Genomic DNA, 22,691 nt, shown 5'->3' on the forward strand with positions numbered 1-22,691 from the left:
TGTTCTAAACCCAACTCTGCCCCTACTCCCTTGGATGACCTTGGGCAACTCATATAAGCATTTTGGGCCTCCGGCTTCTCATCTGTAAGTAAGGTCCTTCCTTACCATTATTATTCTACATATGAAAAAACAGCATGCAGACACAGACCAGGCTGTTAGAACCCTGAAGGCACCCTTCTTGAAAGGTAGATAGATCATCAAAAACAATGGATTAAATACTTAGCCGATATATTGCCTGGCAAAGAACGTGGAACTATCAGGATTGTACAGAACACCTAGAAGACATGGTCTTGGCATCCCAGAATCAGTGCTCTAGAACAGGAAAGGCCTTCAGAGTCCCATCAAGTACAGCCCTTTCATTTTACAAAGGAGGAAACTGAGCCCCAGAGAGGGTAAGTGACTTCTCCAAGGTCACACACAGGCAAGAGTCAGGATCTGAATGCAGGTCTTCTAACTTGAGAGTCACTGCTCTTTCCACCATACTACCACATTGCCAACTATAAAGCCTATGCTTCTATGAGGAAGGTAGTATTATAATACCCATTTTACAGATGTGGAAACTGAAGCTCAGAGAGGTTAAGTGACTTGTCCACAGTCACATATAGGCAGTAAGTGGCAGAGTCAGGATTTGAACCCAGGCCCTCTGACTCTAGAGTCACTGCCCTTTTCACTGTACTACTACACTGCCAGCTCTAAATCCTATGCTTTTATAAGGAAGGTAGAAATAGTATGATTATACTCATTTTACAGATGTGGAAATGGAAGCTCAGAGAGGTTAAGTGACTTGCCCAAGGTCATATGTGATAGAATCAGAACCTGAACCCAGGTCTTTGACTCCAAGACCATTGATTTGCTCACCCCACCACATTACAGGGCATCCACACGTCAAGCCCAAAGTTCATGGCAGTTGACTCACCCAGAGGAAGTTCAGGATTTGTGACTACAGATCAATGGTCCCCAAGGCAAGGCCCATGTGATTCTGCTGTGGGTGGGCTGCTGGGTAACGGGGTTCAAGTGGCCCACACCAGAGTCCATCCAGCTGGGAGAGCAGGCCAGACAGGAACCAATGAGGCTGGCTTATCTCAACTATCCTATAACAGGGCCCCAGCAGGTTAGCTGGGCAATGCTCCCAAGAATGCAGCCACCCCTGCCGAGGCGGGAAGGGGGACAGACAAGGAAATAGAAACCCCCAGGGACAAACTCACATTTTGCAGACTGAGCTGGAGCTGCTGTTTGTAAGGGAGGAAATCCTGTGTTAGTTCTACTGTCAGATTGTTGGAAATGAAAAGACTGTGAAGAAAGGCCAAGACCTAGGGAGAATGGGCAAAAAAAGACTGTTTATGGCAGGTACCCCCCTCCCCACGTCTCGCCCCCCTCCCCACATCCCATTCCCCTCCCTTCACCAGATACAGGAAACAACTGCCATTGGACAATAAAGCTTTCAACTGGGCCCCTAGTGATCTATATAGCACATCCCTTTCCCAGCTCAGCATCACAACAGTCAGACTAACACAAACACCTCTACCCTTGGCCACACGGCGAGGCAATGAGCGAGGCTACCATCTGCTAACAAATGCATTCCTTTCCTAGGGTCCTGTTTGTTGTTGAATTATAAAAGATGATCATTTGCTAGTGTACATACGTAAGACTTTGTAAATTAATGAGAACTTTCAAGGCAACTGAACCCTTGCACAATCTTAAGCAACTCACCTGATGTCTCTGGATCTCAGTTTCTTCATTTGTCAGAGAGTATTGGGTAGGGCTGGGAAGGGCTGTTAACTCTGACTACAAGCATCCTATAATCTCAGGGTGCTAAAATATTGAATGAGGCTGGACCCTTACCCACAAGATGGTTGAAAGGTTATCTTCTCCCATTAGAATGTGATCTCCCAGAGGACAGGAGACTGTCTTCTTTGCCTGTATTTGTATCTCTAGGGCTCAGCATAGTGCCGGGCATATAGTAAGTGTTTAATAAATGCTCTATCTACCTATCTATCTAGAGAAAAATAATACACAAATATTTGTGAAATTCACACAAAGTATCTCTTGGAATAAACCTCAGTTCAAATAAGGAAATGATTTCTAGTTAATAGGAAGGGGTATGATATAGTAGAAAGAAAACAGGACTAGGATTCAGGAATAATAATAAGAATTAATAAGAATAAATAGCTAGAATTTATATAGCACTTCAAGGTTTGAAAAGCACTTTGCAAATATTATCTCACAATGACCCTGAGAGACAGGTGGTGCTCTTACCCTCATTTTACAAAGGAGGAAATTGAGGCAAACAAAAGTTAAGTAGCTTACCCAGGGTCATGCTGCCAGTAAGCGTCTAAGGTAGGATTTGAACTCGGGCCTTCCTGAGTCCCATTCTATTTGCTGCATCACCCAGTTCTGCCACTGATACACTAGGTGGCTTTGGGAGTTGAACTTAAGGCTCTCCTTCCCCGCTTCTACCTCCTGGAATCCTTAGCTTTTTAGCTCAAGAGCCAGATTGTAAAGGAGGCCTTTCTAGGTCCCCTTAGCCATTAGCATCTTCCACCCTCAAGTTACCTCGCACCCACTTTATATGTCTGTCATCTGTAACTCTATGTATAAGTTGTCTCCTCCAATCGAATGTAAGCTTCTGGAGGGCAGGCATGCCTAGCATAGTTGCTGTAAAGGCCTTTCCAGAGTTATCATTCCATGGTTTTAAGTATCAATACTGCTGGAATGCCATGGCATTGCAGATATAAGAAGGGCCTTACAGGTTTAGTTCGATAGCCCTAATTTTACAGATGGGGAAACTGAGAACAGAGAAGGAGAGCAACTTGCCCAAGGTCATGAAAGAGCTTGCTAAGAGGTCCTTACCCACAAGACTTAGCCCTGACACAGACAACCAAACCTTGTGTAGCTACCAGAGTTTTGGATTTGCTCGAGAGGCCGACATCTCCACTTTTCCATGAAATCTACGATCAGAACAGCAAAGAAAGAGACAGGACTTACGGGCTCCACGATATTGAACTTCTTGGTCTCCTGAACCTCCTGGATCTGGTACACATAGTCAAGAGATGACTCAAAGAAATTGTGTCTCTCTCTGTCCAACTGTAAGTCAGCCTATAGGAAAGGAAGCATGAAATGGAACGGAGGGTAAGCAAGGCAGTGCTTTGGGAGACTACCCAGAAGGAGAAGGCTGTACTGCCAACGGACCTGGCAGGGATGCCTGCTCAACCAGGAAAACACCAGCAGCTTTCACAGAAAGACCCTAGAAAATTGGAGATCAAAGAGCAAGGCAGATTAGACTGAACGTTCCTGGGAAGCAAGGACCACTGTCTTACTCATCTCTGAAGCCTCCAGCAGCTGGCGTAGTCTAGCATATAATAGATTCTCAGGACTTGGACTACTTCCTGTGCCGTTTGGTCACACCATTCCCTAAGCCTGGAATATCTTCCCTCCCCTTCTTCATATCTATCATATAAATCCCACCTCAAATGCTACCTCTTCCAAAAACCCTGTTCCTCACCCCATCGCCTCAGAACCTTCCCCTTCTGATCTCACTTAACACTTTATCCTATGATCTCTGACACACTAATATGATATTATATATTATAGTGTATGTTATATATAGTATAGTCGCATATAGCATATAGTGCATTACAATGGGTGTTTCATCCCCCTACTAGAATGGAAGCACCATAAAGACAGGGGCCATGTCTTACGTAAACTTCCCAATGCCAACCATATTCTGTATCCAGCAGGTGATTCTTAGTATTTCTTTGTTGACTGAAGCAACGAATAAATCATAAGAGTTCACTAGCCAAGATCTCTGATCAATTTGTTGAGCTCATCAGGGATGGGCCTCTGTATCTCATTGACTGAGGATAAATAAATTGATTGGCTCTGGCTATTTTAGATCAATTGGAGATGAACTGGTTGGCTCTGATTGCCATGGTTCTGAGCCAACTCTTTGTGCTAGCCTAGAAAAAAATGGCATGTGTGGCAGAGTTGGTCCTTTTTGGAGAGGAGGGCCAAGATTGGACCTGGTTCTGGTGGTAGAGGCCTATGGATGAGCAGTCTCTCTCCCCAACCCCCAGCATGGCTAATGGCCAACTTGGGAAAGTTACCTGTGCTTTCATCCAGGAAACTAGGAAGGAGAAATCATGAACACTGGATAGAAGAGGGCTTTTTTCTGGACAATATTGAGTTCTTGGAGAATCTAGAGACTCAGTCTTCTAGAAAGAAGAGGGGAAGTTCCTAAGTTCTAGAACCTAGCCCTCTAGGGAGAAAAAAAGGACACAAAAGACCCAGACTTTTGAGTTATTCAGACACTGTCATCTCAGTGATAAGAGCATTTAACCTTTTTCTTTATTCTTCCCAGAAGAAGTCCAAAGTATTCTAAGTTGCGAGCCCTGTATGTATCACTGGGGAAAAGTGAAATTCACCAGAATGTCAAGGGGTTTCCCCTCTACCAACACCAAATTCACTTTGCTTACAAGGGAAGTCCAAACCACAGAATAGTTTGGAGTCTGGAGGTCTAGGGTCCTGGGAGAAATGCAGAACTCACCAGAGAGGAAGGGGAGTTGTATTTGTATTGTTTGTGTCTAGGGGTGTCCCATGCCCCTCAACCTCAATTAACGTAACAAGGCTGTCTATGCCAGGGGCTAACCTGGGTCAAGGCATAAATTTCAGGGGGTCTATGAATTTGGATGGGAAAAAAATTAAATCTTTATTTTCCCTAACCACTAACTGAAATTTAATGTTTTCCTTTAATTATTTAACAACATTATTCTGAGGTGTCCAAGACCCCAACAAGGTTTAAAACCACTGATCTATGCCCAGAAATCTTCATCAGGTGAGAATATCTTTGTGTTTGAGTTACAGGATCAGTCAGAAGTATAACCTAGAGACAGAACAATTCCTAGACATCTCTACTGAGCCAATCAAAGGCGTAGAGTAGGTACCAATTGAATGAAAGCAGATGATGCCACCCAGGAAATGTCTTGTGGTTGGTTGAAGAGCGAGCATCTGTCAGTCGTCTTGTGGACCATGGCTAAAACAGCAAGCCAGTTCAGAATCTGGCATTTGAACAGCAGTACAGACTAGATGAAGAGGAGTTCCAGGCAAGTAGCTAAAGAGTATCTGTCTCTCTACTCTCTCCCTTCAGAGGGTGACTCTGTAAACTTGAAAGGGTGACCAGATTTGGTCTTCTCATCAGAAGTCACCAGAACAGCAGGGGTCGATGATGGCATCTGCACTGGGAGCCCACACAGACGAGACACACCAAGGGAAAGGCAGCTTTGGGACTATTCCATACCCCGATCCTCAGAGCTCAATAGAGAGCTTCACCTGCCAAAGGGGGAACTCCCCATTCCTGGCGATTGAAAGTCCTCTTTGCCTTTGGCCATCAGTCATCTGCTTTCATTCTGTTCATGCCTAATTTACCCCTTTCACTGACTGATTGGTTCATTAGAGGCATCTAGGAATTGTTCCCACCTTGTTTACACCCTTGATTGACTGATTCTATAACTCAAAGAGGTGTATTCACCTGACAAAGGCATCTGAATGTAGATCAATCTTGTTACATTAATTAGGGTTGAGAGATGTGGTGCAGCTCTCTTACAATTTTTATGGGCTAACAAGTTGGTGTATGTAATTTTATGGTATGGTGATATGTAATGGTATGGAATACCATTGTGCTATAAGTTAAATGATGAGCAGGATGCTCTCAGAAAAACCCAGAAAGACTTACATTAACTGATGCAAAGTGAAATGAGCAGAACCAGGAGAACATTGTATACAGTAATAGCAATATTCTATGATGATCAACTATGAATGACTTAGCTGTTCTCAGCAATACGATGATCCAAGATAATTCTGAAGGACTTACGATGGAAAATGCTTTCCATCTCTAGAGAAAGAACAGATGGAGTCTGAATGCAGATCAAAGTATACTTTTTCTTTACTTTTTCTTTTTCTGTCTGTTTTCCTGCATAACATGACTAACATGGAAATATGTTTTGCAAGACTGCACATGTATAATCTATATCAAATTGCCTGCATTCTCAAGGAGGGGGGTAGGGAAGAGAGGAAGGGAGAGAATTTGGAACTCAAAATTTAAAAACCAATGTTAAAAATTGTTTTTACCTGTAGCTGGGGAGTCTGCCTGCCTGAAGGCTCTCCCCACTCTAATCCATTCTCCATTCAGCTACCAACATTATTTTCCTATGTTGCTCCCCTACTCAATAAACTCCAGTGGCTCCCTATCACCTCCAGGATCAAATACAAAATTCTGCTTAGTGTTCAAAGCTCTCTATAACCTATCCCCACCTACTTTTGCAGTCTCCTTACACCTTACTGCCCACTATGTATCCAATGACAAGGGCCTCCTGGCTGTTCCACAAACAAAATCCTCCATCTCTCAACTCTGGGCATTTTCTCCGGTTGTCCTGCATGCTTGGGATGCTCGTCCTCATCATCTCTACCTCCCGGTTTCCCTGGCTTCCTTTACATCCCATCTTTAACAAGAAGCCTTTCCCAACCCCTCTTAATTCTAGTGTGCCCCCTCTCTTAATTGTTTCCTGTTTATCTTGTTTATAGTTTGATTGCACACACTTATTTGTCATCTCTCCTATGCGATTTATAAGCTCTTCAAGGGCAGGGCCTATCTTTTGTCTCTTTTTGTATCCGTAATGCTTAGCACAGTGGCTGGCACATAGGAGACACTTAATAAATGTTTATTGGCTGACTTACTGGATTTCTGACACATTCACATGTCAAAGTTCACACTGAAAATTTACAGATCAGCTCTCTCCAGCCAGTTTGAGCTGGCTGGAGCCAGCACTCACCTATTTCTCACTTAGTCTCCACTTTTGATTCTCTGGACTTTTCCACAATGCCTCTTCATGTATAACTACCATCACCCCTCCTCAGCTTTCAGTTCCCTTTTGTCTATCATCTTCCCCTTGAACGTAAGCTCCTTGAGGGCAAAGACTTGCTTTCTTTTTGCTTATGTTTATATTCCTAGTGCTGAGCACCGTGCCTAGTACACACTAACTACTTAATACATATTATTTCTCTAGCTTTCTCTGAATCATCTATCATCTATCTATTTCTGTCCATCTGTCTATCTATCTGTCCTTCTATTTATCTCCGCCCATCTGTCTATCTTTCTATCTATTTCTGTCTGTATATCTTGAATAGCTATCTATCCATCTTTCAATCTATCTAATATGGGCTCAAGATTGCCTTTGTCCATAATGGAGCTTTCCAGTGTACCTTTGAGTGCCCATGACAGAGAGGCAAAGGAGCACTTATTGAAGGAAGGCCTAAGACATTAGAACTCTCTGGGAATTGTGCCTGCATGGAAGATTGCAATAGGAGGCAGGGACTTCAAAAAGGGAGGAAGAAGCAAGCTAAGAGGGAGCTGCATGGAGAGGGGAGGCTGGAAAGTCATAGGCCTTCTGTCTCTATCCTTCCTTCACCCCTGTATCACATGACATTCCTTAGCTGCCACGGGCAGAGTGGCAAATGGAAGTAGCCTGATGCTGAGGGATGTGGTCTACTGAGCAAGAGATGCTGTGATAGCAACCAACACCCAAGCATGTTCAGCCTCTGGAACCCGTAAAGGATGAAAGCCCTGTTGATTGCCCGGAACTGAAGGGAATCCAGCCCCAAAGGCTGCAATTGATCTTCATGCCAGCTAGCCACCATCACCACCACCACTTACATTTGTATTCTGCTTTGAGGTCTGAAAAGTGCTTTTCATCTATTCTTTCATTTGATTTCGCCACAGAGAACAAGTTAAAAGGACAAAGAGAAATGACCTCCAGTCTCCTCAACCCATGCCCCATGTGCAGGAAGAGTTGTTTTCACATACCTGAATAAGCATTCCACTGTGAAAATCTCCACCTCCCAACCCGCTGACTCGATCTATGAAGGTATTATTTTCATTTGTGTGCGAGTTGGTGGCAAAGGAAGTCTTTAAAAGGACCCTGCTGCCCATGTATTTTCTAGGGTGAGTTATTATTCTGTTCTTTCTTAATTAAATACCTTATTATTTAATTTGTAGTCTTCGTTTTGATCCGGGAATAGACCATGTTTCACTGGTAGGGGGTCGATATTTGAATAGCTAATTGTCCAAAGCACTCTATACTGAAACTGGGAAAAGCAGAAAGTGTTTTCTGAGCCAAGACTCTCAAGGGGACTTCAGAGAACTCTTATTATATTTTATTATAGGTGCTTGTCCAGCATGTTTATGGACTGATTCAAGCTTCTTCCAACTCGAGGCAATCATTTGGCAACAGCTTTTCCCCACCAGTGCGAACCTTCTTCCCAGGCCAGGAGTGGTCTAACCATTGTACCATTGTGTGGCCAAGTGTCATTGAAATTTTTGTTTGGTGTTAAAAGTGTATTGTGTAATTGTGAGCACTGATGCAACATACTTGAAATGGCATTCAACACTGCATATGTGTGTTGGGATGAATGCCCTGTGGCTATTCACATATTGGAGAACTGGCATGAATAGTCAATGGTCTCTAGTTATTGGAGAACTGGAGCTCCCTGGGGCCTGTTGGTTTGTGGGTACCTACTAATGAGGAGGAGGAGGAGAAGGAGAATGACATCAGAAGGTCTTGACACCACGCTCTAGACACTTGGGGAGATGTCAAGACCAGGAAGGAAGACCAAGTTGGAGCTGTAGCGATGGGAGCCAGCTCAAACAGTGAGGCACTTCATGATCCCCAAAGAGAACCAGATGACTAGTTCTTAAGTCCCCTACTGCAGACCAGGAGCTGGCGAATGAATTTAAAGGCTGCATGATGAGAGAGAACACTGGCTAAAGATGAAGACTATGTCCGAATTCTGCTTTGAGTATTTGCAGATGAACAGTTTGGTGGCATACAGAATACAGAGAAGGGCTATGGCAAATCCCTTGATGCCCTCCAGTAGAAGAGACAAAAGGACTCCAACTCTGGATTAGAGTTGGGCAGACTTCGGCAAAGGCTCCAAAACAAAGGAACAGCACCCGAGGAGTAGATGGACATCGTGACATTGACTCACATGACCAGGGAAACCCAGAAGAGAAACCCAATGATTACACCTAACTGGGCTACTCCTAATTGCCACAGCCACATGTTTTGTTTTGGGTTTTGAGTGTTAAATAGCATTTTATTTTTTTCCAATTACACGTAAAGATAATTTTCAACATTCATTTTTTATAAGATTTTGAGTTACAAATTGTTCTCCCTCCCCCAACCCCTAGATGGTAAGTAATCTGATATAGGTTATACATGTGCAATCATGTTAAACATATTTCCACATTAGTCATGTTGTGAGAGAGAAAACAGAACAAAAGGGGAAAACCACAAAAAAACAAAAAACAAAAAAATGGAAATAGTATGCTTCGATCTGCATTTAGACTCCATAGTTCTTTCTCTGGATGTGGATAACATTTTCCATCATGAGTCTTTTGGAATTGTCTTAGATCATTGCACTGCTCAGAAGACCTAAGTCTATCAAAGTTGGTCATCTCATAATGTTACTGTTACCGTGTACAATGTTCTCCTGGTTCTGCTCACTTTGTATCAGTTCATATAAGTATTTCCAGGTTTTTTCTGTAATCTGTGCTCTGGTCACTTGTACCCAGCCAGTAGAGCTGACTTTCCTGAAACTCTGAGAGTGCTGAGACACTGGGTGCCCACTGGAGCTGATTAGTGTATGTTTCCATGTGTCTTTTCTGTGCTTCTATCTGTAAATCAGTCCAAGGCTGCAAAAAGATTTAAGGAGGGTGGAACTGTGTTTCTGTTCCTAGAGATGTAAAACAAGAATAACTCATGACCTACATTTGGGGTGAGCTTGCAATCCCCTAGGAAAGTTGCGGGTATCAGGGAGATGATGGACACCATAGCCCTAGTACGTCCAAATCCAGCAAATGCCTCTGGAATATCAGTGTTAATTGAGACTAGATCAGTCTATGCTAAGTCCCAGCAGAGGACTGCCCCCTATGAGATGAGTTCAATACCTGCATGGCCTAAAAATTCATGGCTGCTCTATGGAAATTTGGAGAAAGTGGCACTGAAGGCAAGAGCACTGCCATAGTCCCCAACACCAGCTCAAGGGTAAATCCAGATGTCTGGAAGGGACAGGATGAATGACCTTCAGGGCTCCCTTCTAGCTTTAGATCCTATGGGTGATCTTAGGCAAGTCACTCCTCTTCCTTGGACCTCAGTTTCCTCACCTGTAAAATGAAATAGTTGGACTAGATGGGCCTCTGAGGGCTCTTACAGCTCTAGAGCTGGGGTCCTATGACCTAAAGTTTGACTTTAGGGACTCTTCAGTGCCTGAAGAGCAGAGGGCTCATCTAAGGATAAAAAGTTCAGGTTTTGGGACAGTTAGGTGGTGCAGTGGATAGAGCACCGGCCCTGAAGTCAGGAGGACCTGAGTTCAAATCTGGCCTAAGACCAAACACTTGACACTTACTAGCTGTGTGACCCTGGGCAAGTCACTTAACCCCAATTGCCTAAAAAAAAAAAAAAAAAAGGAAAAGAAAAAAAATATAATGGAAAAAAAAGGTTCAGGTTTCTTCTTGCATGAGTGGGATCTGTTTCCATGGAATGGCGTGCACAGTCCCCTGGTCCTCTCTAAGGCAAGGGACCTTGGGAACTACCTGAAGGAACTATCAGGCAGGGGCGCTATCATGGCACACCACAACTCCTCTAGCTCACCTACAATGGTGCTACAAAAGATTATGCTATACATGTGGCCCATAAGGCCTTGAAAAAGATTCCTATAGTGCAGAAGCATACCAAATCCTGGGCTCAAGAAGTACCATCCTTGCTGCTCCACAGCCAGTGGGTTCAGTGCTGGACCTCCATTGCTGATGGAGCAGATTTTCATGGCACGGGGAAGACATGGAAAGGAGAGCCTTGGTCTGTCCAAGCTGATGCTAACAGTTTGAATGTATGTCCCAAGGGTACAATTAAGAGTTAGACTGGGAGGGCTATAATTGATTGGAACCTGGGGAAAATAACCAGGGAGACCCAGAACAGGAGTCGTTACAGTGACTTCTGGGAAACAAAGAAAGGAGGCAGCTCTGAAGAAGACAAGACACCCCAGTGTGTAAGATGTAAGTTCAAGTCCCCTACGTGATCCGAGCAGATCATTTCATCTTTCTGGGCCTCAGTTTCCTCATCTGCAAAATGAGAGGATTGAACTAACGGCTCTTCCTTCCAGTACTGGCATTCTCTGAGGCAGCTGGTGGTGCAATGGATAGATCAACTAGACCTGGAGTAAGAAAGTTGCTGTTGTTCAATCGTGTCTGACTCTCTGTGACCCCATTTGGGGTTTTCGGGGCAGAGCTGCTAGAGTGGTTTGCCATTTCCTTCTCCAGCTTGTTTTACAGATGAGGAAACTGAGGCAAACAGGGTGAAGTGACTTGCCCAGGGTCACACAGCTAGTAAGTGTCTGAGACCGGATTTGAACTCAGGTCTTCCTGACTCCAGGTCACGCACTCCATCTACTGCAATGCCACCGAGCTGCCCAAGAGTTCAAATCTAGCCTTGGGCACTTAATAGATGGGTGACCCTGGGCTTAACTGCTGTCTGCCTCAATTTCCTCAACTGTAAAATATGGATAAGAATAGCACCTATCTACTTCTCAAGTTGTTGTGAGGATCAAATGAGATCATATTTTTAAAGCTCTTAGTACATTGCCTGGGTACACTGTAGGTGCTTAATAAATGCTTGTTTCCTTCTTCCTCTCCCTTCTGCTCTCCTTTCCTTCCTTCCTTCCTTCCTTCCTCTCTTCCTTCCTTCCATTCCAAGGTCCTTCTCAACTCTGATAACCCAAGCTCTTAGGCCCTTCCCAGCTCTCACATTCCACAACTGAATGTACTATGATACCCCACCATCATTTCCACACTGGTTCTAATCACAAAATTTTACAAACCAACAAGAACCACGGCATTCTCAAATGAGGCCATGTGGTGGCCGGGAAGGCGAGAGAGAGAGAGAGAGAGAGAGAGAGAGAGAGAGAGAGAGAGAGAGAGAGAGAATACAAGATGACTGAAAAAAGCACAGGCCAGCTCCCAGGCCACGAATCTCTAGCCATGCTACTTCCACCCAGGCATGTACCCCTACCTCAGACAGGTGCAGCCTGGAACACTACCAAATTCCAAGGTGGAGCCAGAGGGAAGGGCCTGCATTCCACACATACCTCCTGGAGCTGGGATTCTTTCTTCTTGGAAGACAGATGCAAGTGGCGATCCAGCAAAGAATAAAATCGCTCACTGTCCTTCTCAAATTTTTTCTTCCGTTCCTGGAGGCAGAAAAGATGGGAGGCACAGAATCAGCCCAAGAAGGGGGAACTTTCTATACCCAACATTTAATAGGCATGGATAGCTTAAATTTACATAATAACCACCACAAGAGATTTAGAGTTTACAAAGCAACTCATCCATTAACTCATTAGAGATTCAAAACAACCCTGGGAGGCAGGTGCCTTTATTTTCCCCATTTTACAAGTGAGGAAACTGAGGCTGAGAGAGGTTAAATGACTTGCCTAGGATCACACAGCTGGTAAATGTCTAAGGCAAGACTGAAATCCAAGTCTTTCAGATTCCAAACCCAGTAATCTACCCAATCAGTTAACAGAAAAGCATTTATTAAGTGCCTACTATGGGTCAGGCACTTTGCTAAGTGCTGGGGATACAATGGAAGGTAAAAGACAGCCCCCGCCCTCGAGGAGCTTACCCTCTGAAAAAGAGTCCAAAGCAAGCATCCCCTCCATCTAACTAAGGTTTCATTTTTTTTTTCCAAACTTGACCTTGAATGGTACAGCCCCACAGAGGACACCCTCTTGAATAGCACTGGGGATTACACAACATAGGTCAGAGAAGGGGCTCTAGGTTTGTTTAGTTTTATTGGAGATTTAACCCTGGTTACCTGTACCTCCATCTTACAACCACCACTCTGTGCCTCGGATTGGCCTTGCTCACAGAGCCAAAGGACCAGAGGGGATGTGACCCGGTACCTCTGGAACACTAGAGGTCTCAAGGTCATTTCACCAAAGTGGAAGGGTGTCAGACCCACCATCACTGAGTGAGCTTTGGTGAGAAGCACTTGGAAGTGTCTGCCATTAACAGGACCCACTGGAACTTCTGTCTACACTAGGGACTTCTACTGTATCTGTGGGTCCACTGGAGCTTCTGTCTACATTAGGGACTTCTGTATCTGTGGACCCACTGGAGCTTCTGTCTACACTAGGGTTTTTACTGTATCCATGTCCTGCTCTGTCAAAAGGGGGCTGACAGACAGTCAGAGCTCCCGAGTCTTTCATCTAATGACTATTTAGATACCTTGAGTCAAATCTCACTTGGGAATAATGCTAGATTTCTTCCCCACTTTTGCCCACTTGCAGAAGGAGTGGTAATAAGAAAGTACAAAAAAAAAAAAAAAAAACTGTCTTTCCTGGAACTTCTAGGTTCAAAGCATGCCAATATACTGTGTGGGGGTGGCCCTGGTCTAGGAGAAGCTGTGGGTGCACAGCCACGTGATATATTTTTATTATGTATTATTTATTCCTTTTATTGAGTCTATAGAAATGAGTAAACGGTATCCAAGCATGACTGTGTATTCATATGGGCAGCTGGCTTCATTATGTTAAGGTCACATGATTAGAGCTCAGTGAGCTAGCAGATTCAGAGAAGCAATGGGGTTTCCAGTAGGTGGGAGGCCAAAGCTATTCTGTTTGGCATAATCCACACTAACTATGCTCGTTGAAATAAAACAACGAGTGCATAAAGTCAAGGAAAGAAAAGTGTGCCCATCATAGAGAGCTTTGCACATTCCCCCCTTCCCCCCCAATTCTCCTCAGCAGGGTAGAGTACAGAACCAATAGGAAGGAAATGAGCCTTGGCCAGAGGCCTGAGCCTTTTTCAATAGGACCAGTAGAGTGGCTAACAGCGCCACCTGGTGGTCAGATAAATGAAAACCAATAAAACAGCTAGTGTTGAGGAAAGAGCCCTGGATTGGGAGACAAAGGCTCTGGGTTCAAATTCTAATTTTATTACTTAGCACCTGTACAACCCTGGGCAAGTTGTTTTATCCTTCCAGGGTGTCGGTTTCCTCACCTGTAAAATGGAGGGGTTTGGACTAGATGACCACTGACGTCTCTCCTAGCTCTAAATGTAAGATCCTATGGGTGAGTGACCTTGGGCAAATTGTGACATCTCCCTGGGTCCTTAGTTTCTTCATCAGCAAAATGAAGGGGGTGGACTAGATGGTCTCTGGAATCTCTTTTAGATCTAGGTCTATGGTCCTAAATCTATGTGTAACTATGAGCAAGTCACTTAATCTCTCTGGGCTTCAGTTTCCACATCTGTAAAATGTTGGGGCATGGGGAGCAGGGGAGAGAACAGGATGTAAACTAGATGGCCTCTAAGTTCCCTTTCAGCTGTAAATCTATGATGCTATGACTAAATGATCTCCAAGGTCCCTTTAAGCTCTAAATCCTATGATTCTTGAGTAAATTAACAGTCTGACATTGAAGGATTTGTCTAGAATTTCTTTGGACGGTCTATTAATAAGGAAAATGTTCCTGAGGCAATAGGAAACTAACTCCCAGATGGATTCATTCTTTAATATTTGCTAAGCAGGTCACTGAATAGGACTTAGAGGGAGAGGGGACTTCTTAAAAGTGAGGAAACTGACATGTAGAGAATGGGAGTGACTCACCCAGGGTCATACAGCTATCTGAGCCTCAGAGCCAAGACTAGAATCCAAGTCTGTGACTTGAACCTCACTACTTTTTTCCACTGACCCATGAAGAAGTGTACAGCTGTAACACACCCACATGTAGAGGTAGGGGGCCAGTCTGTGGGTATCCCCAATCCTCCCAGTCACAGCCCTTCCTGTAGGAACATAGGACCCACACCCCAATACAGCTTCAGGGCTGGCCCTACCTTGCACTGCCAGCATCCCCCCCCCCCTCAGCTCCCACACTCCCCCAGCCATACACAGCTCAGCCTTCCATGAGGTCAGGCCTTGAGGGAAGACTTTAAACAATTCTAATCACTTGCTTCCCTCCACAGACCTCTGCCTGGCCACTTCTACTCTGCCTGGAATCATTCCTCACTGGCCAGCATACACTCCCCCCCACCCAATAGTCTTCCAATCCCAGGGATGCTGAACCTCTGGTTGCCAAAGAACAAATCCCTTTCCTTGAGCCCAGCTGTCCCCTCTCCCATGTGCTCATCCACCTCATCCCACTCTGCTTATGTCCTGACCCAGATCTGCCCGCCAGCATTGCTTCCCTGGCCAGTACTGACTCACTGCTCCAGCTGGGGAGTTGGAATGCCACTTCCAGGCCCTCCTCCCACCATCCCTCAACAATTTCTCCTCCTCTGAGGGTCACATTATCCAAATTTATCACCCGTTCTAGATCATGGTGGCCGTTATCTATCAGTTCCCAGGACACTTTCCCTCCTTCTTCACTGAGTTTAGTGGTTGGCTCACAGTCTTCCTTCCTCGCTACCCCAACTGCTACCCTCTTAGTAGCAGACTTCAACATATATATTATATTATATGAGGCAGCTCATGCACCATGGAGAGAGCATGTGACTTGGGAGCCAGGAAGACCGGAGTTCAGATCCAATCTCAGACACTTACAAGTTGTGTGATCGTGGACAAGTCACTTCATCTCACTCAGCCTCAGTTTCCTCATCTGTAAAATGGGGATAATAAGAGTGTGAGGGACTGTCTGATGTTGGCAGCTGCCAGGTTGGGTGCTGTGGCATGGGTAAGGTAAGATCTGGGTATTTTGGAAGTCGAGGCAGGGACTGTGGTAGGCAGAGTCATGTGTACTGGGATGGGCTGGATACGGAGAAGCCATGAGGCAATTGGGCAGTGCTATGAGATAAGCTGGGTGCAAGGAAGTAGCCGAGCCTGAGCTCCTGAGGCAAGGGGCGGTGCCACGTGGGAGTGGGATGGCAGAGGACTGAGTTCCCTCTGCTTAGTCCCCTCCCTATATGCAACGTCATCCCCAGATGCCTCTTGTGACCTTCCTGACTTTGTGCAGCACTGACCCAGTACCCTCCTGAGTCTGACTTCCTAGGTCACGTACTCTTGTCTATGCGTCAATCCCAGATGCCTCCTTCCTGTATCCAATCCTAGCCTCCTACGTCACTCCCTCCCCCCTTGGTGTGCTAAACTCAGACAGCCCCTTCCGGTATCTGACCCTACAATCATTGGCTAGTAGCGGGCTGGGGAGGAGGGGCTAAGTAGGTACTTAGGAACAAGCGTGGTCAGATCACACACGTGCGCTCCCCTGGCTCCTGCCCTGTTGCTCTGGCCTTGCTGTTTGGGCTTGCTATGATGGTTTGCTGTGTTGGCCTCTGAATAAAGCTCTGGTGTTGGTGCCTCCCGATGGCTTGTCTCTGTGTGGTGATCCGGCTCAGAACCAAAGACCCAGGCGTGGGTAAGACTCTGGTGGTGCACTTCTTCTAAGAGAAGTGGGTACTGGCGCATGACTGGCAGAGGGTCGGCGTGCAGCCCATATATAAGAGCATCTACCTCACAGGGTTACGAGGATCAAATGAGTTAACACATGAAAAGCATTTTGCAAATCATAATGTATTACATAAACGAAAGCTATCATTATTATTATTATATTGATGTTCCCTCAAATACCTTATTCCCCATTTCTCATTCTACCCAATTCCCATAGCCTATTCCTCCTCCAGCTCACCTCAACTAACAGAGATAACCCTCTCCCCTCACATCTTGCCATTACCCACAAGTATTCCACCCCCATGTTCATGAACTCACAAATTCCTTTATCTGAACATAATCTTATATCATTCCAACTTCCCCTCTGCCTCAAAAACTCCAACCTTATTCTTTGTCCGCATCAGGACTTCCAGCCTTCAGTTCTTTTTCCTGCTCTAAGCATATCCTCCTCCCTTCCCGATCTCAACCCCTCAGTGAACCTCACCCACTGCACTCTCTCCCCTAGTCTTGAGTCCCTTGACCCCTTGTTCAATTACCAATCAGGCTTTACCAAATCCCAGTCCTAGATCACTCTCATCACCTTCCTTCTTTGCTACTATTCACATGCTGCTGAGGAGAGCTAGGAGAAGTCATAAACCCATCCTGTCTAGGTCTACTAAAAATTTATATGATCTAACCTCAACTGGGTAGTCACTGCAGTAAGGCAGTCTTTCTACTCCTGCCCTAATTGAGTCTATATTTCAGTCACCACAGTGGCTGCTCCCAACCTCATCTCTCTCTAAGCCTCCCATGGCACTCTGTCTGCTTACTCTTTCAGCAGACAACCTTGCATCATACTTCACTGAAAAAATGGAGGCTAAAAGCCAAGATACCTCTTTTCTCCTTCTCCTCATCTTATATCCCTCTGACATCATCTCCTCCTATCTCCTTCATGGCAGAAGAAGGAACTTCTCCTTGCCAAGGCCAACTCCAACCCTTCCATATGGCCCCTTGCTCTCCCATCCATCCCCATCTTCTCCAGAAGACTGCCCCCACCACCATCCTCTCCTCCCTCTCTGTCTCTCCCTCTTTGCCCTCCCTCCCCTGCCTCTCTCTCTCCTCCTTCACTGAGGCCTACATAAATGCCCACATCTCCCCCATCCTCAAAAAACCTTCACTTGACCCTACCAAACCCACAGCTACTTCCTGTGTCTCTCCTCCCCTTTTCTACTAAACTCCTTAAAAGTCATCTATACTCTGGGCTTTTACTTCCTCTCTTCTGAACCCACTACAACCCAGCTTTTATCTTTTCAATTGAAACTGCTCTTTCCACAGTTATCCATGATCTCTGAATCACTGAATCTAATGGGACTTTTTTCAATCTAGATGCTTTTTGACCTATCTAGTCTCTGGATTCTCTCTCCTACCTATTTGAACACTCCTCAGTTTCCTTTGCTGTGTCTTTGTCCTTATTGGGCCCCCTAACTGTGAGTCTCCCCTGAGGTTCTGCCCTGGGCCCTTTTCTCTCTATATTATCTCACTTGGAGAGCTCTTCAGCTCCCCTGTGTTCAGTGACCATCTCAATGCAGATGGTTGCCAGATTCATATGCCTAGCTCTAACCTCTCTTGTAAGCTCTAGGCCTGCAACTCCAACTGCCTATTAGACACGTGGAACTAGATGCCCCATGGGCATCTCAAACTCAACATGCCCAAAGCTGAACTCATTATCATTCCTCCCAAACCCTCCCCTCTTTCTAATGTCTCTATTACTATTGAGACCCCCACCACTCTTCCAGTTACCCAGGTTCCAAATCTAGGGGTCCTCCTTAACACCTCATTCTCTCAGCCCAGATCCAAATCTTGTCATTTCCACCTTCTCTCCACTCACACAGCTACGCATTCGAAATCAGAGCCTTGTCACCCCTTGCCTGGATTATTGCAATAGCCTCCTAATTAATCTCTGCCTCAAGTTATTCCCTATTCCAGTCCACCCTCCACACAGCTACCAAAGTGATCTTCCTAAAGCATAAATCTGACGATGTCAGCCCCCTCCTCAATAAATCCCCCCTATAACCTTGAGGATCAAATATTCAAGTCCCCTGTTAGGCCCTCCATGACATGGCCCCTCCTACCTTTCAAGTCTTCTTGCAGGTCGTTCTTTTCCATGGCCCCTACAATTCAGCGGCCCTGGCCACTTTGCTGCTCCTTGCCCACAATGCCCCATCTCGCAAGTTACTGACTGTCCACAAGCTCGGAATGTTCTCCTCTTACACCTCTACCTCCTGGCTTCCTTCAGGTCTCAGATTGAATCCCACCTTTTGCCTTCCCAGGTTCCCCTTAGTGTTAGTGCCTTCTCCTCTCTGGTTTCTTTCCCTTTACTTCAGTGTCATGAAAGAAAAGGATGATGGAGAGTATCAAATACTACAGAGGTCAAAAAGCATCTGGACTGAAAGAAGGATATGGATCTGCTTATGTAGAACAGAAGCTCCCTGAGGGCAGCTGCTGTGTTTGTAGCCTCCACATCTGGGACAGTGACTGGCATGTAATCAATTGATAAATGATTGCTGATTGATAGACTGAGGCCAGCCTTTCCACCACACTACAGTTGCCTTTCCAATCACAATGACAGAATGAATACTGAAACATAAGCCACAAAGCCCCTAGAAGAGTATGGAGATTTCTGGGCTATGGTGCAGTAAAATATTGCTCCCTCTTGTCAAGTTCAAACTTTAATTAAGCTATCAGCTGTTCTCTAGAAATGAAAAGCCTACAGCTGTCACACTAGCACTAAGCTTCCTCATTTGTTACAAAGCCATGCTGAGAGTTCTAGTGAAACCACTGGTCACCTCTAAGCAGGACAGAGCAGAGAGCCTGCTGGGGGGTGGGGAGGTGAAAGGAAGCAAGGACCTGGCCCAGTGATCCTTGACCAATACAGATGCCGCTGCCCTTCTGCTCACCTCCCCCCTCCACAATAGTTACCCTCATACTGCCTGGTCAAACACCTTCAGCACAAATCTTAGGATTTTAGGAAGTCATGCTTTCAGGAAGGTAGTTATTAATAACTCAGCTTAAAGTGAATCTCCTGTAGATGGGGCCATTTTCCTAATAAATCAGTTGTCCATAGGAATTCAAGATAAACCCTCCAAATCAGATAGTTAATTTACTCCTCTGCTTTTCTTTAAAAAAAAAAAAAAGTAACGTGGTCCTGCCTCCTGCCTCCAGCTCCATAAGATATTATTTGTCCCATTTTACAAATCAGACAATTGAGGCCAAGAAAGTGAATGAATGAATGAATGACTAGCCCTGTACCTTTGTACAATAGGCAAGGATATGTCCCTGAAGAAATGAAACCTCAGAAGCTCAGGACTATGAGGGCTAGAAGAAGCCATGCTGCCCAATGAAGATGTGGCCCTCTACAACATTTATTTGCCTCAATGCAAAACACTAATTAGAATGCTACCAAATAGAACACAGCAAGTAGAATATTTTTAAAACCAACAAAAAGAAAAAAAATCCAACATGACCAAGGAGGATTAATGAATGGAATGCGAAGACTGTTTTCCTGGTATTAAGCCATCCATCTGAGAAATCTTATCAAGATTTAAAAAAAAAAAAAGTAAAGAGTCAGATGATCATATCATTAGATAGAGAAAGCCTTTGATAAACTACAGCCTTTTGTGCTAAGAAATTTAAAGGTATAGGAGTATACCTCAGTTTCCTCATCTATAAAATGAGTGGGCTAGACTGCATGGCCTCGAAGGTCCTTCCAGCTGGAGACCTAGGGTCCTATGTGTGACCTTAGGCAAGTCACTTCCCCTCCCTGGGCCTCACTTTCCTCCTCTTCCATAAAATGAAGCCTCTGAGGGCTCCTCTAAATCTCCTATGACCTACATTAGAAGGAGCTTTTCATAAAAAATGGTCCTAACAATTAGCCTCCCAAGGCTTGCTAAAATGGCTAATGACGACACAGTTCTGGTGAGTCATGTGGGCAAAGGTGGCACTGCCTGAAGACTTCCCAAAGACGGCCTGATCTTGAGCAGGAAAGCGATGCCAAGAGGGCCCCAGGTTGTGTTTTCCTCACTGCCACTCACTGAAGACAAGGGATCCGGTGGAGAAAGATGGACTTGGGAGCTCCCCAGCTGGCTAAGCAGGTGGCAGCATCTGAGGAGGTAATTTAGGTTTCTGCGCTGAGGCTTAAAATATAGCTATGACAGGCTCCTGGCCAGGGATGGAATGCACCAGACAAAAGCTGGCAAGAATGGATTTCTTTGATGTCTTCCAAATCAAATCATAAGAACTTTTCAACTGAAAAGAATTAGGGAGAGAGAAAACTGTCCGTAGTAAGTCTATCTCCCAAGCTAGACACCATAAAGGTCAGCTTAAATGAAAGCTCAAGGAGGACAATGGTTGAGACATCCAGAAGATCACAGGAGATGATACCCAAGGAAGGAATTGACCGTGAAAAACAGTGGGCTCTGAGTCTCCACATGAATGCCCAAAGTTCAGGCAATAAGCAAACTTGAGCTCATAGATAACACTGTGCCTTGGGACCAGAATATGGCTCTGGCTGAGTGGGCCTTATTCAAAAGAATCAAGACATAGTAAAGAGGGTGCTGTGGGGAGGACTACAAAAGAAGAGGGTACACTGGGGTGAAGAGATCCAATAACCAGAGGGGGAGCACCGTGGGCAGCATTTGGGGGAAGATTAATGGTGGAAAAAACAGCGATTTGGTCGCTGGCTTTTCATGACTCTAACTTCTCTAGGTCCTGACCATTCCCTTTAATCCCCCTTGACTGAATCATCATCCATCACCCATGTCCTAATTGTGGGTGGCCCCTAAGACTCTGGAGGGGGCCCTCTTCTCAACATCTCCCTCTACATCACACCCTCGTTGCCCCTCACCTAAACTATTGCAATAACCAATTAATTGGTCTCCCTGTATCCAGTCTCTCCCTTCTCCATTCTAACTTCCACACAAATGTCAAAAAATATACCCCTAAAGTATAAGGCTCTTCCGTGTTTGAGAAACTCTTGCCTCTAGGATAAAATAGAAACTGTTCTGTTCAACTTGGAAAGACCCTCACAATCTGGCTTTAACCTACCTTTCTAGAACTACTACACATTACTTTCCTTCAAACACCTGATGCCTGTTCCCCTTACTGCTATTCCATTTCCCACCTCCAAGCCTTTGCATAGGCTATCCCCTATGCCTACGATGCACTTTGTCTTCCTTCACCTCTATCTCATGGACTCCCTGGCTTCCTTCAAAGTTCAGCTCAACATCCACCAAGTACAGGAAGCTCATCCTGATCCCTGCAATTGTTAACGCCCTGCACTCCGCCCAGAAACTACCTGGTATACATTTTGTGCTCACATGTTGCTTTCCCCATAGTAGGATGTAAGGTCTCCAAGGACAGGCAAGGTTTCACTTTTGGCTCTGTATCATCAGTGTCTAACACAGATCATCACAGTGTTCACCGCAGTGTAATGAATTCAGGCTATCTTGACAGAAAGAGGAAATTAGGAAGATTTCAGGAAGCAGAATACAAGAGATTCAAACACTATCATTGATTTGGGAAGTGAACAGCTCGCCAGGAAGATGATGTCTGGGTAGCAGGGTTTAGATTTCTGGATCCTATCATAGGAATGACCAGCTCCTCACCAGGGAGGGTGTGCGTGGTCTTACAAATCTCCTAGAAAAGGCTTCTGACTAAAATAATGGGGAAGGGATAAAATTGATGGAATGAGAGTAGAGAAAATGAAGGAAGTTGTTGTTGTTCAGTTGTTTCAGTTACATCCAACTCTTTGTGATCCCATTTGGGATTTCTTGGCCAAGAATGGTTTGCCATTTACTTCTCCAGCTCATTTTACATATGAAGAAACTGAAGCAAACAGGGTGAAGTGACTTGCCCAGGGTCACACAGCTAGGAAGTGTCTGAGGCCAGATTGGATCTCAGAAAGATGAGTCTTCCTGACTCCAGGCCTGGCACTTTATCCACTTCAGTGCCACTGAGCAGCCCAAAATGAAGGAAGAAGAGTTGAAAATGAGACAAAAGTTCATAAGAGACAAAATTTAAGAAAGGAAAAGAGCCAGTAGTAGAACTTGTGTTCTCCAGTGCCTAAGCCCAACCATCCAAAGCTTAGGCAACAAACAATCGGATCTAGAGGCCCTAAAAGAAATCTGTTCTCACAGAGAACACCAAGTCTTGGCTGGATGAAAGGCTGTGCCT

The 22,691-nt window shown here is 45.1% G+C and overlaps 1 protein-coding gene across 1 annotated transcript in view; it reads right to left on the reverse strand.

Annotated features, from left to right (window-relative positions):
* Positions 1-22,691, reverse strand: part of OPHN1 (oligophrenin 1) — a 273,019-nt gene that overhangs the window by 104,936 nt on the left and 145,392 nt on the right. The window contains exons 5-7 of the mRNA XM_027839055.1: positions 12,190-12,291; positions 2,986-3,096; positions 1,206-1,310 (exon numbers count right to left, since the gene is read on the reverse strand). Coding sequence (XP_027694856.1) covers positions 1,206-1,310; positions 2,986-3,096; positions 12,190-12,291 — 318 coding nt within the window. The remainder of the gene's footprint in view (positions 1-1,205; positions 1,311-2,985; positions 3,097-12,189; positions 12,292-22,691) is intronic.

The sequence above is a fragment of the Vombatus ursinus genome, unplaced genomic scaffold, assembly GCF_900497805.2.
Source record: "Vombatus ursinus unplaced genomic scaffold, bare-nosed wombat genome assembly UNPS02004677.1, whole genome shotgun sequence".
Taxonomy (NCBI): domain Eukaryota; kingdom Metazoa; phylum Chordata; class Mammalia; order Diprotodontia; family Vombatidae; genus Vombatus; species Vombatus ursinus.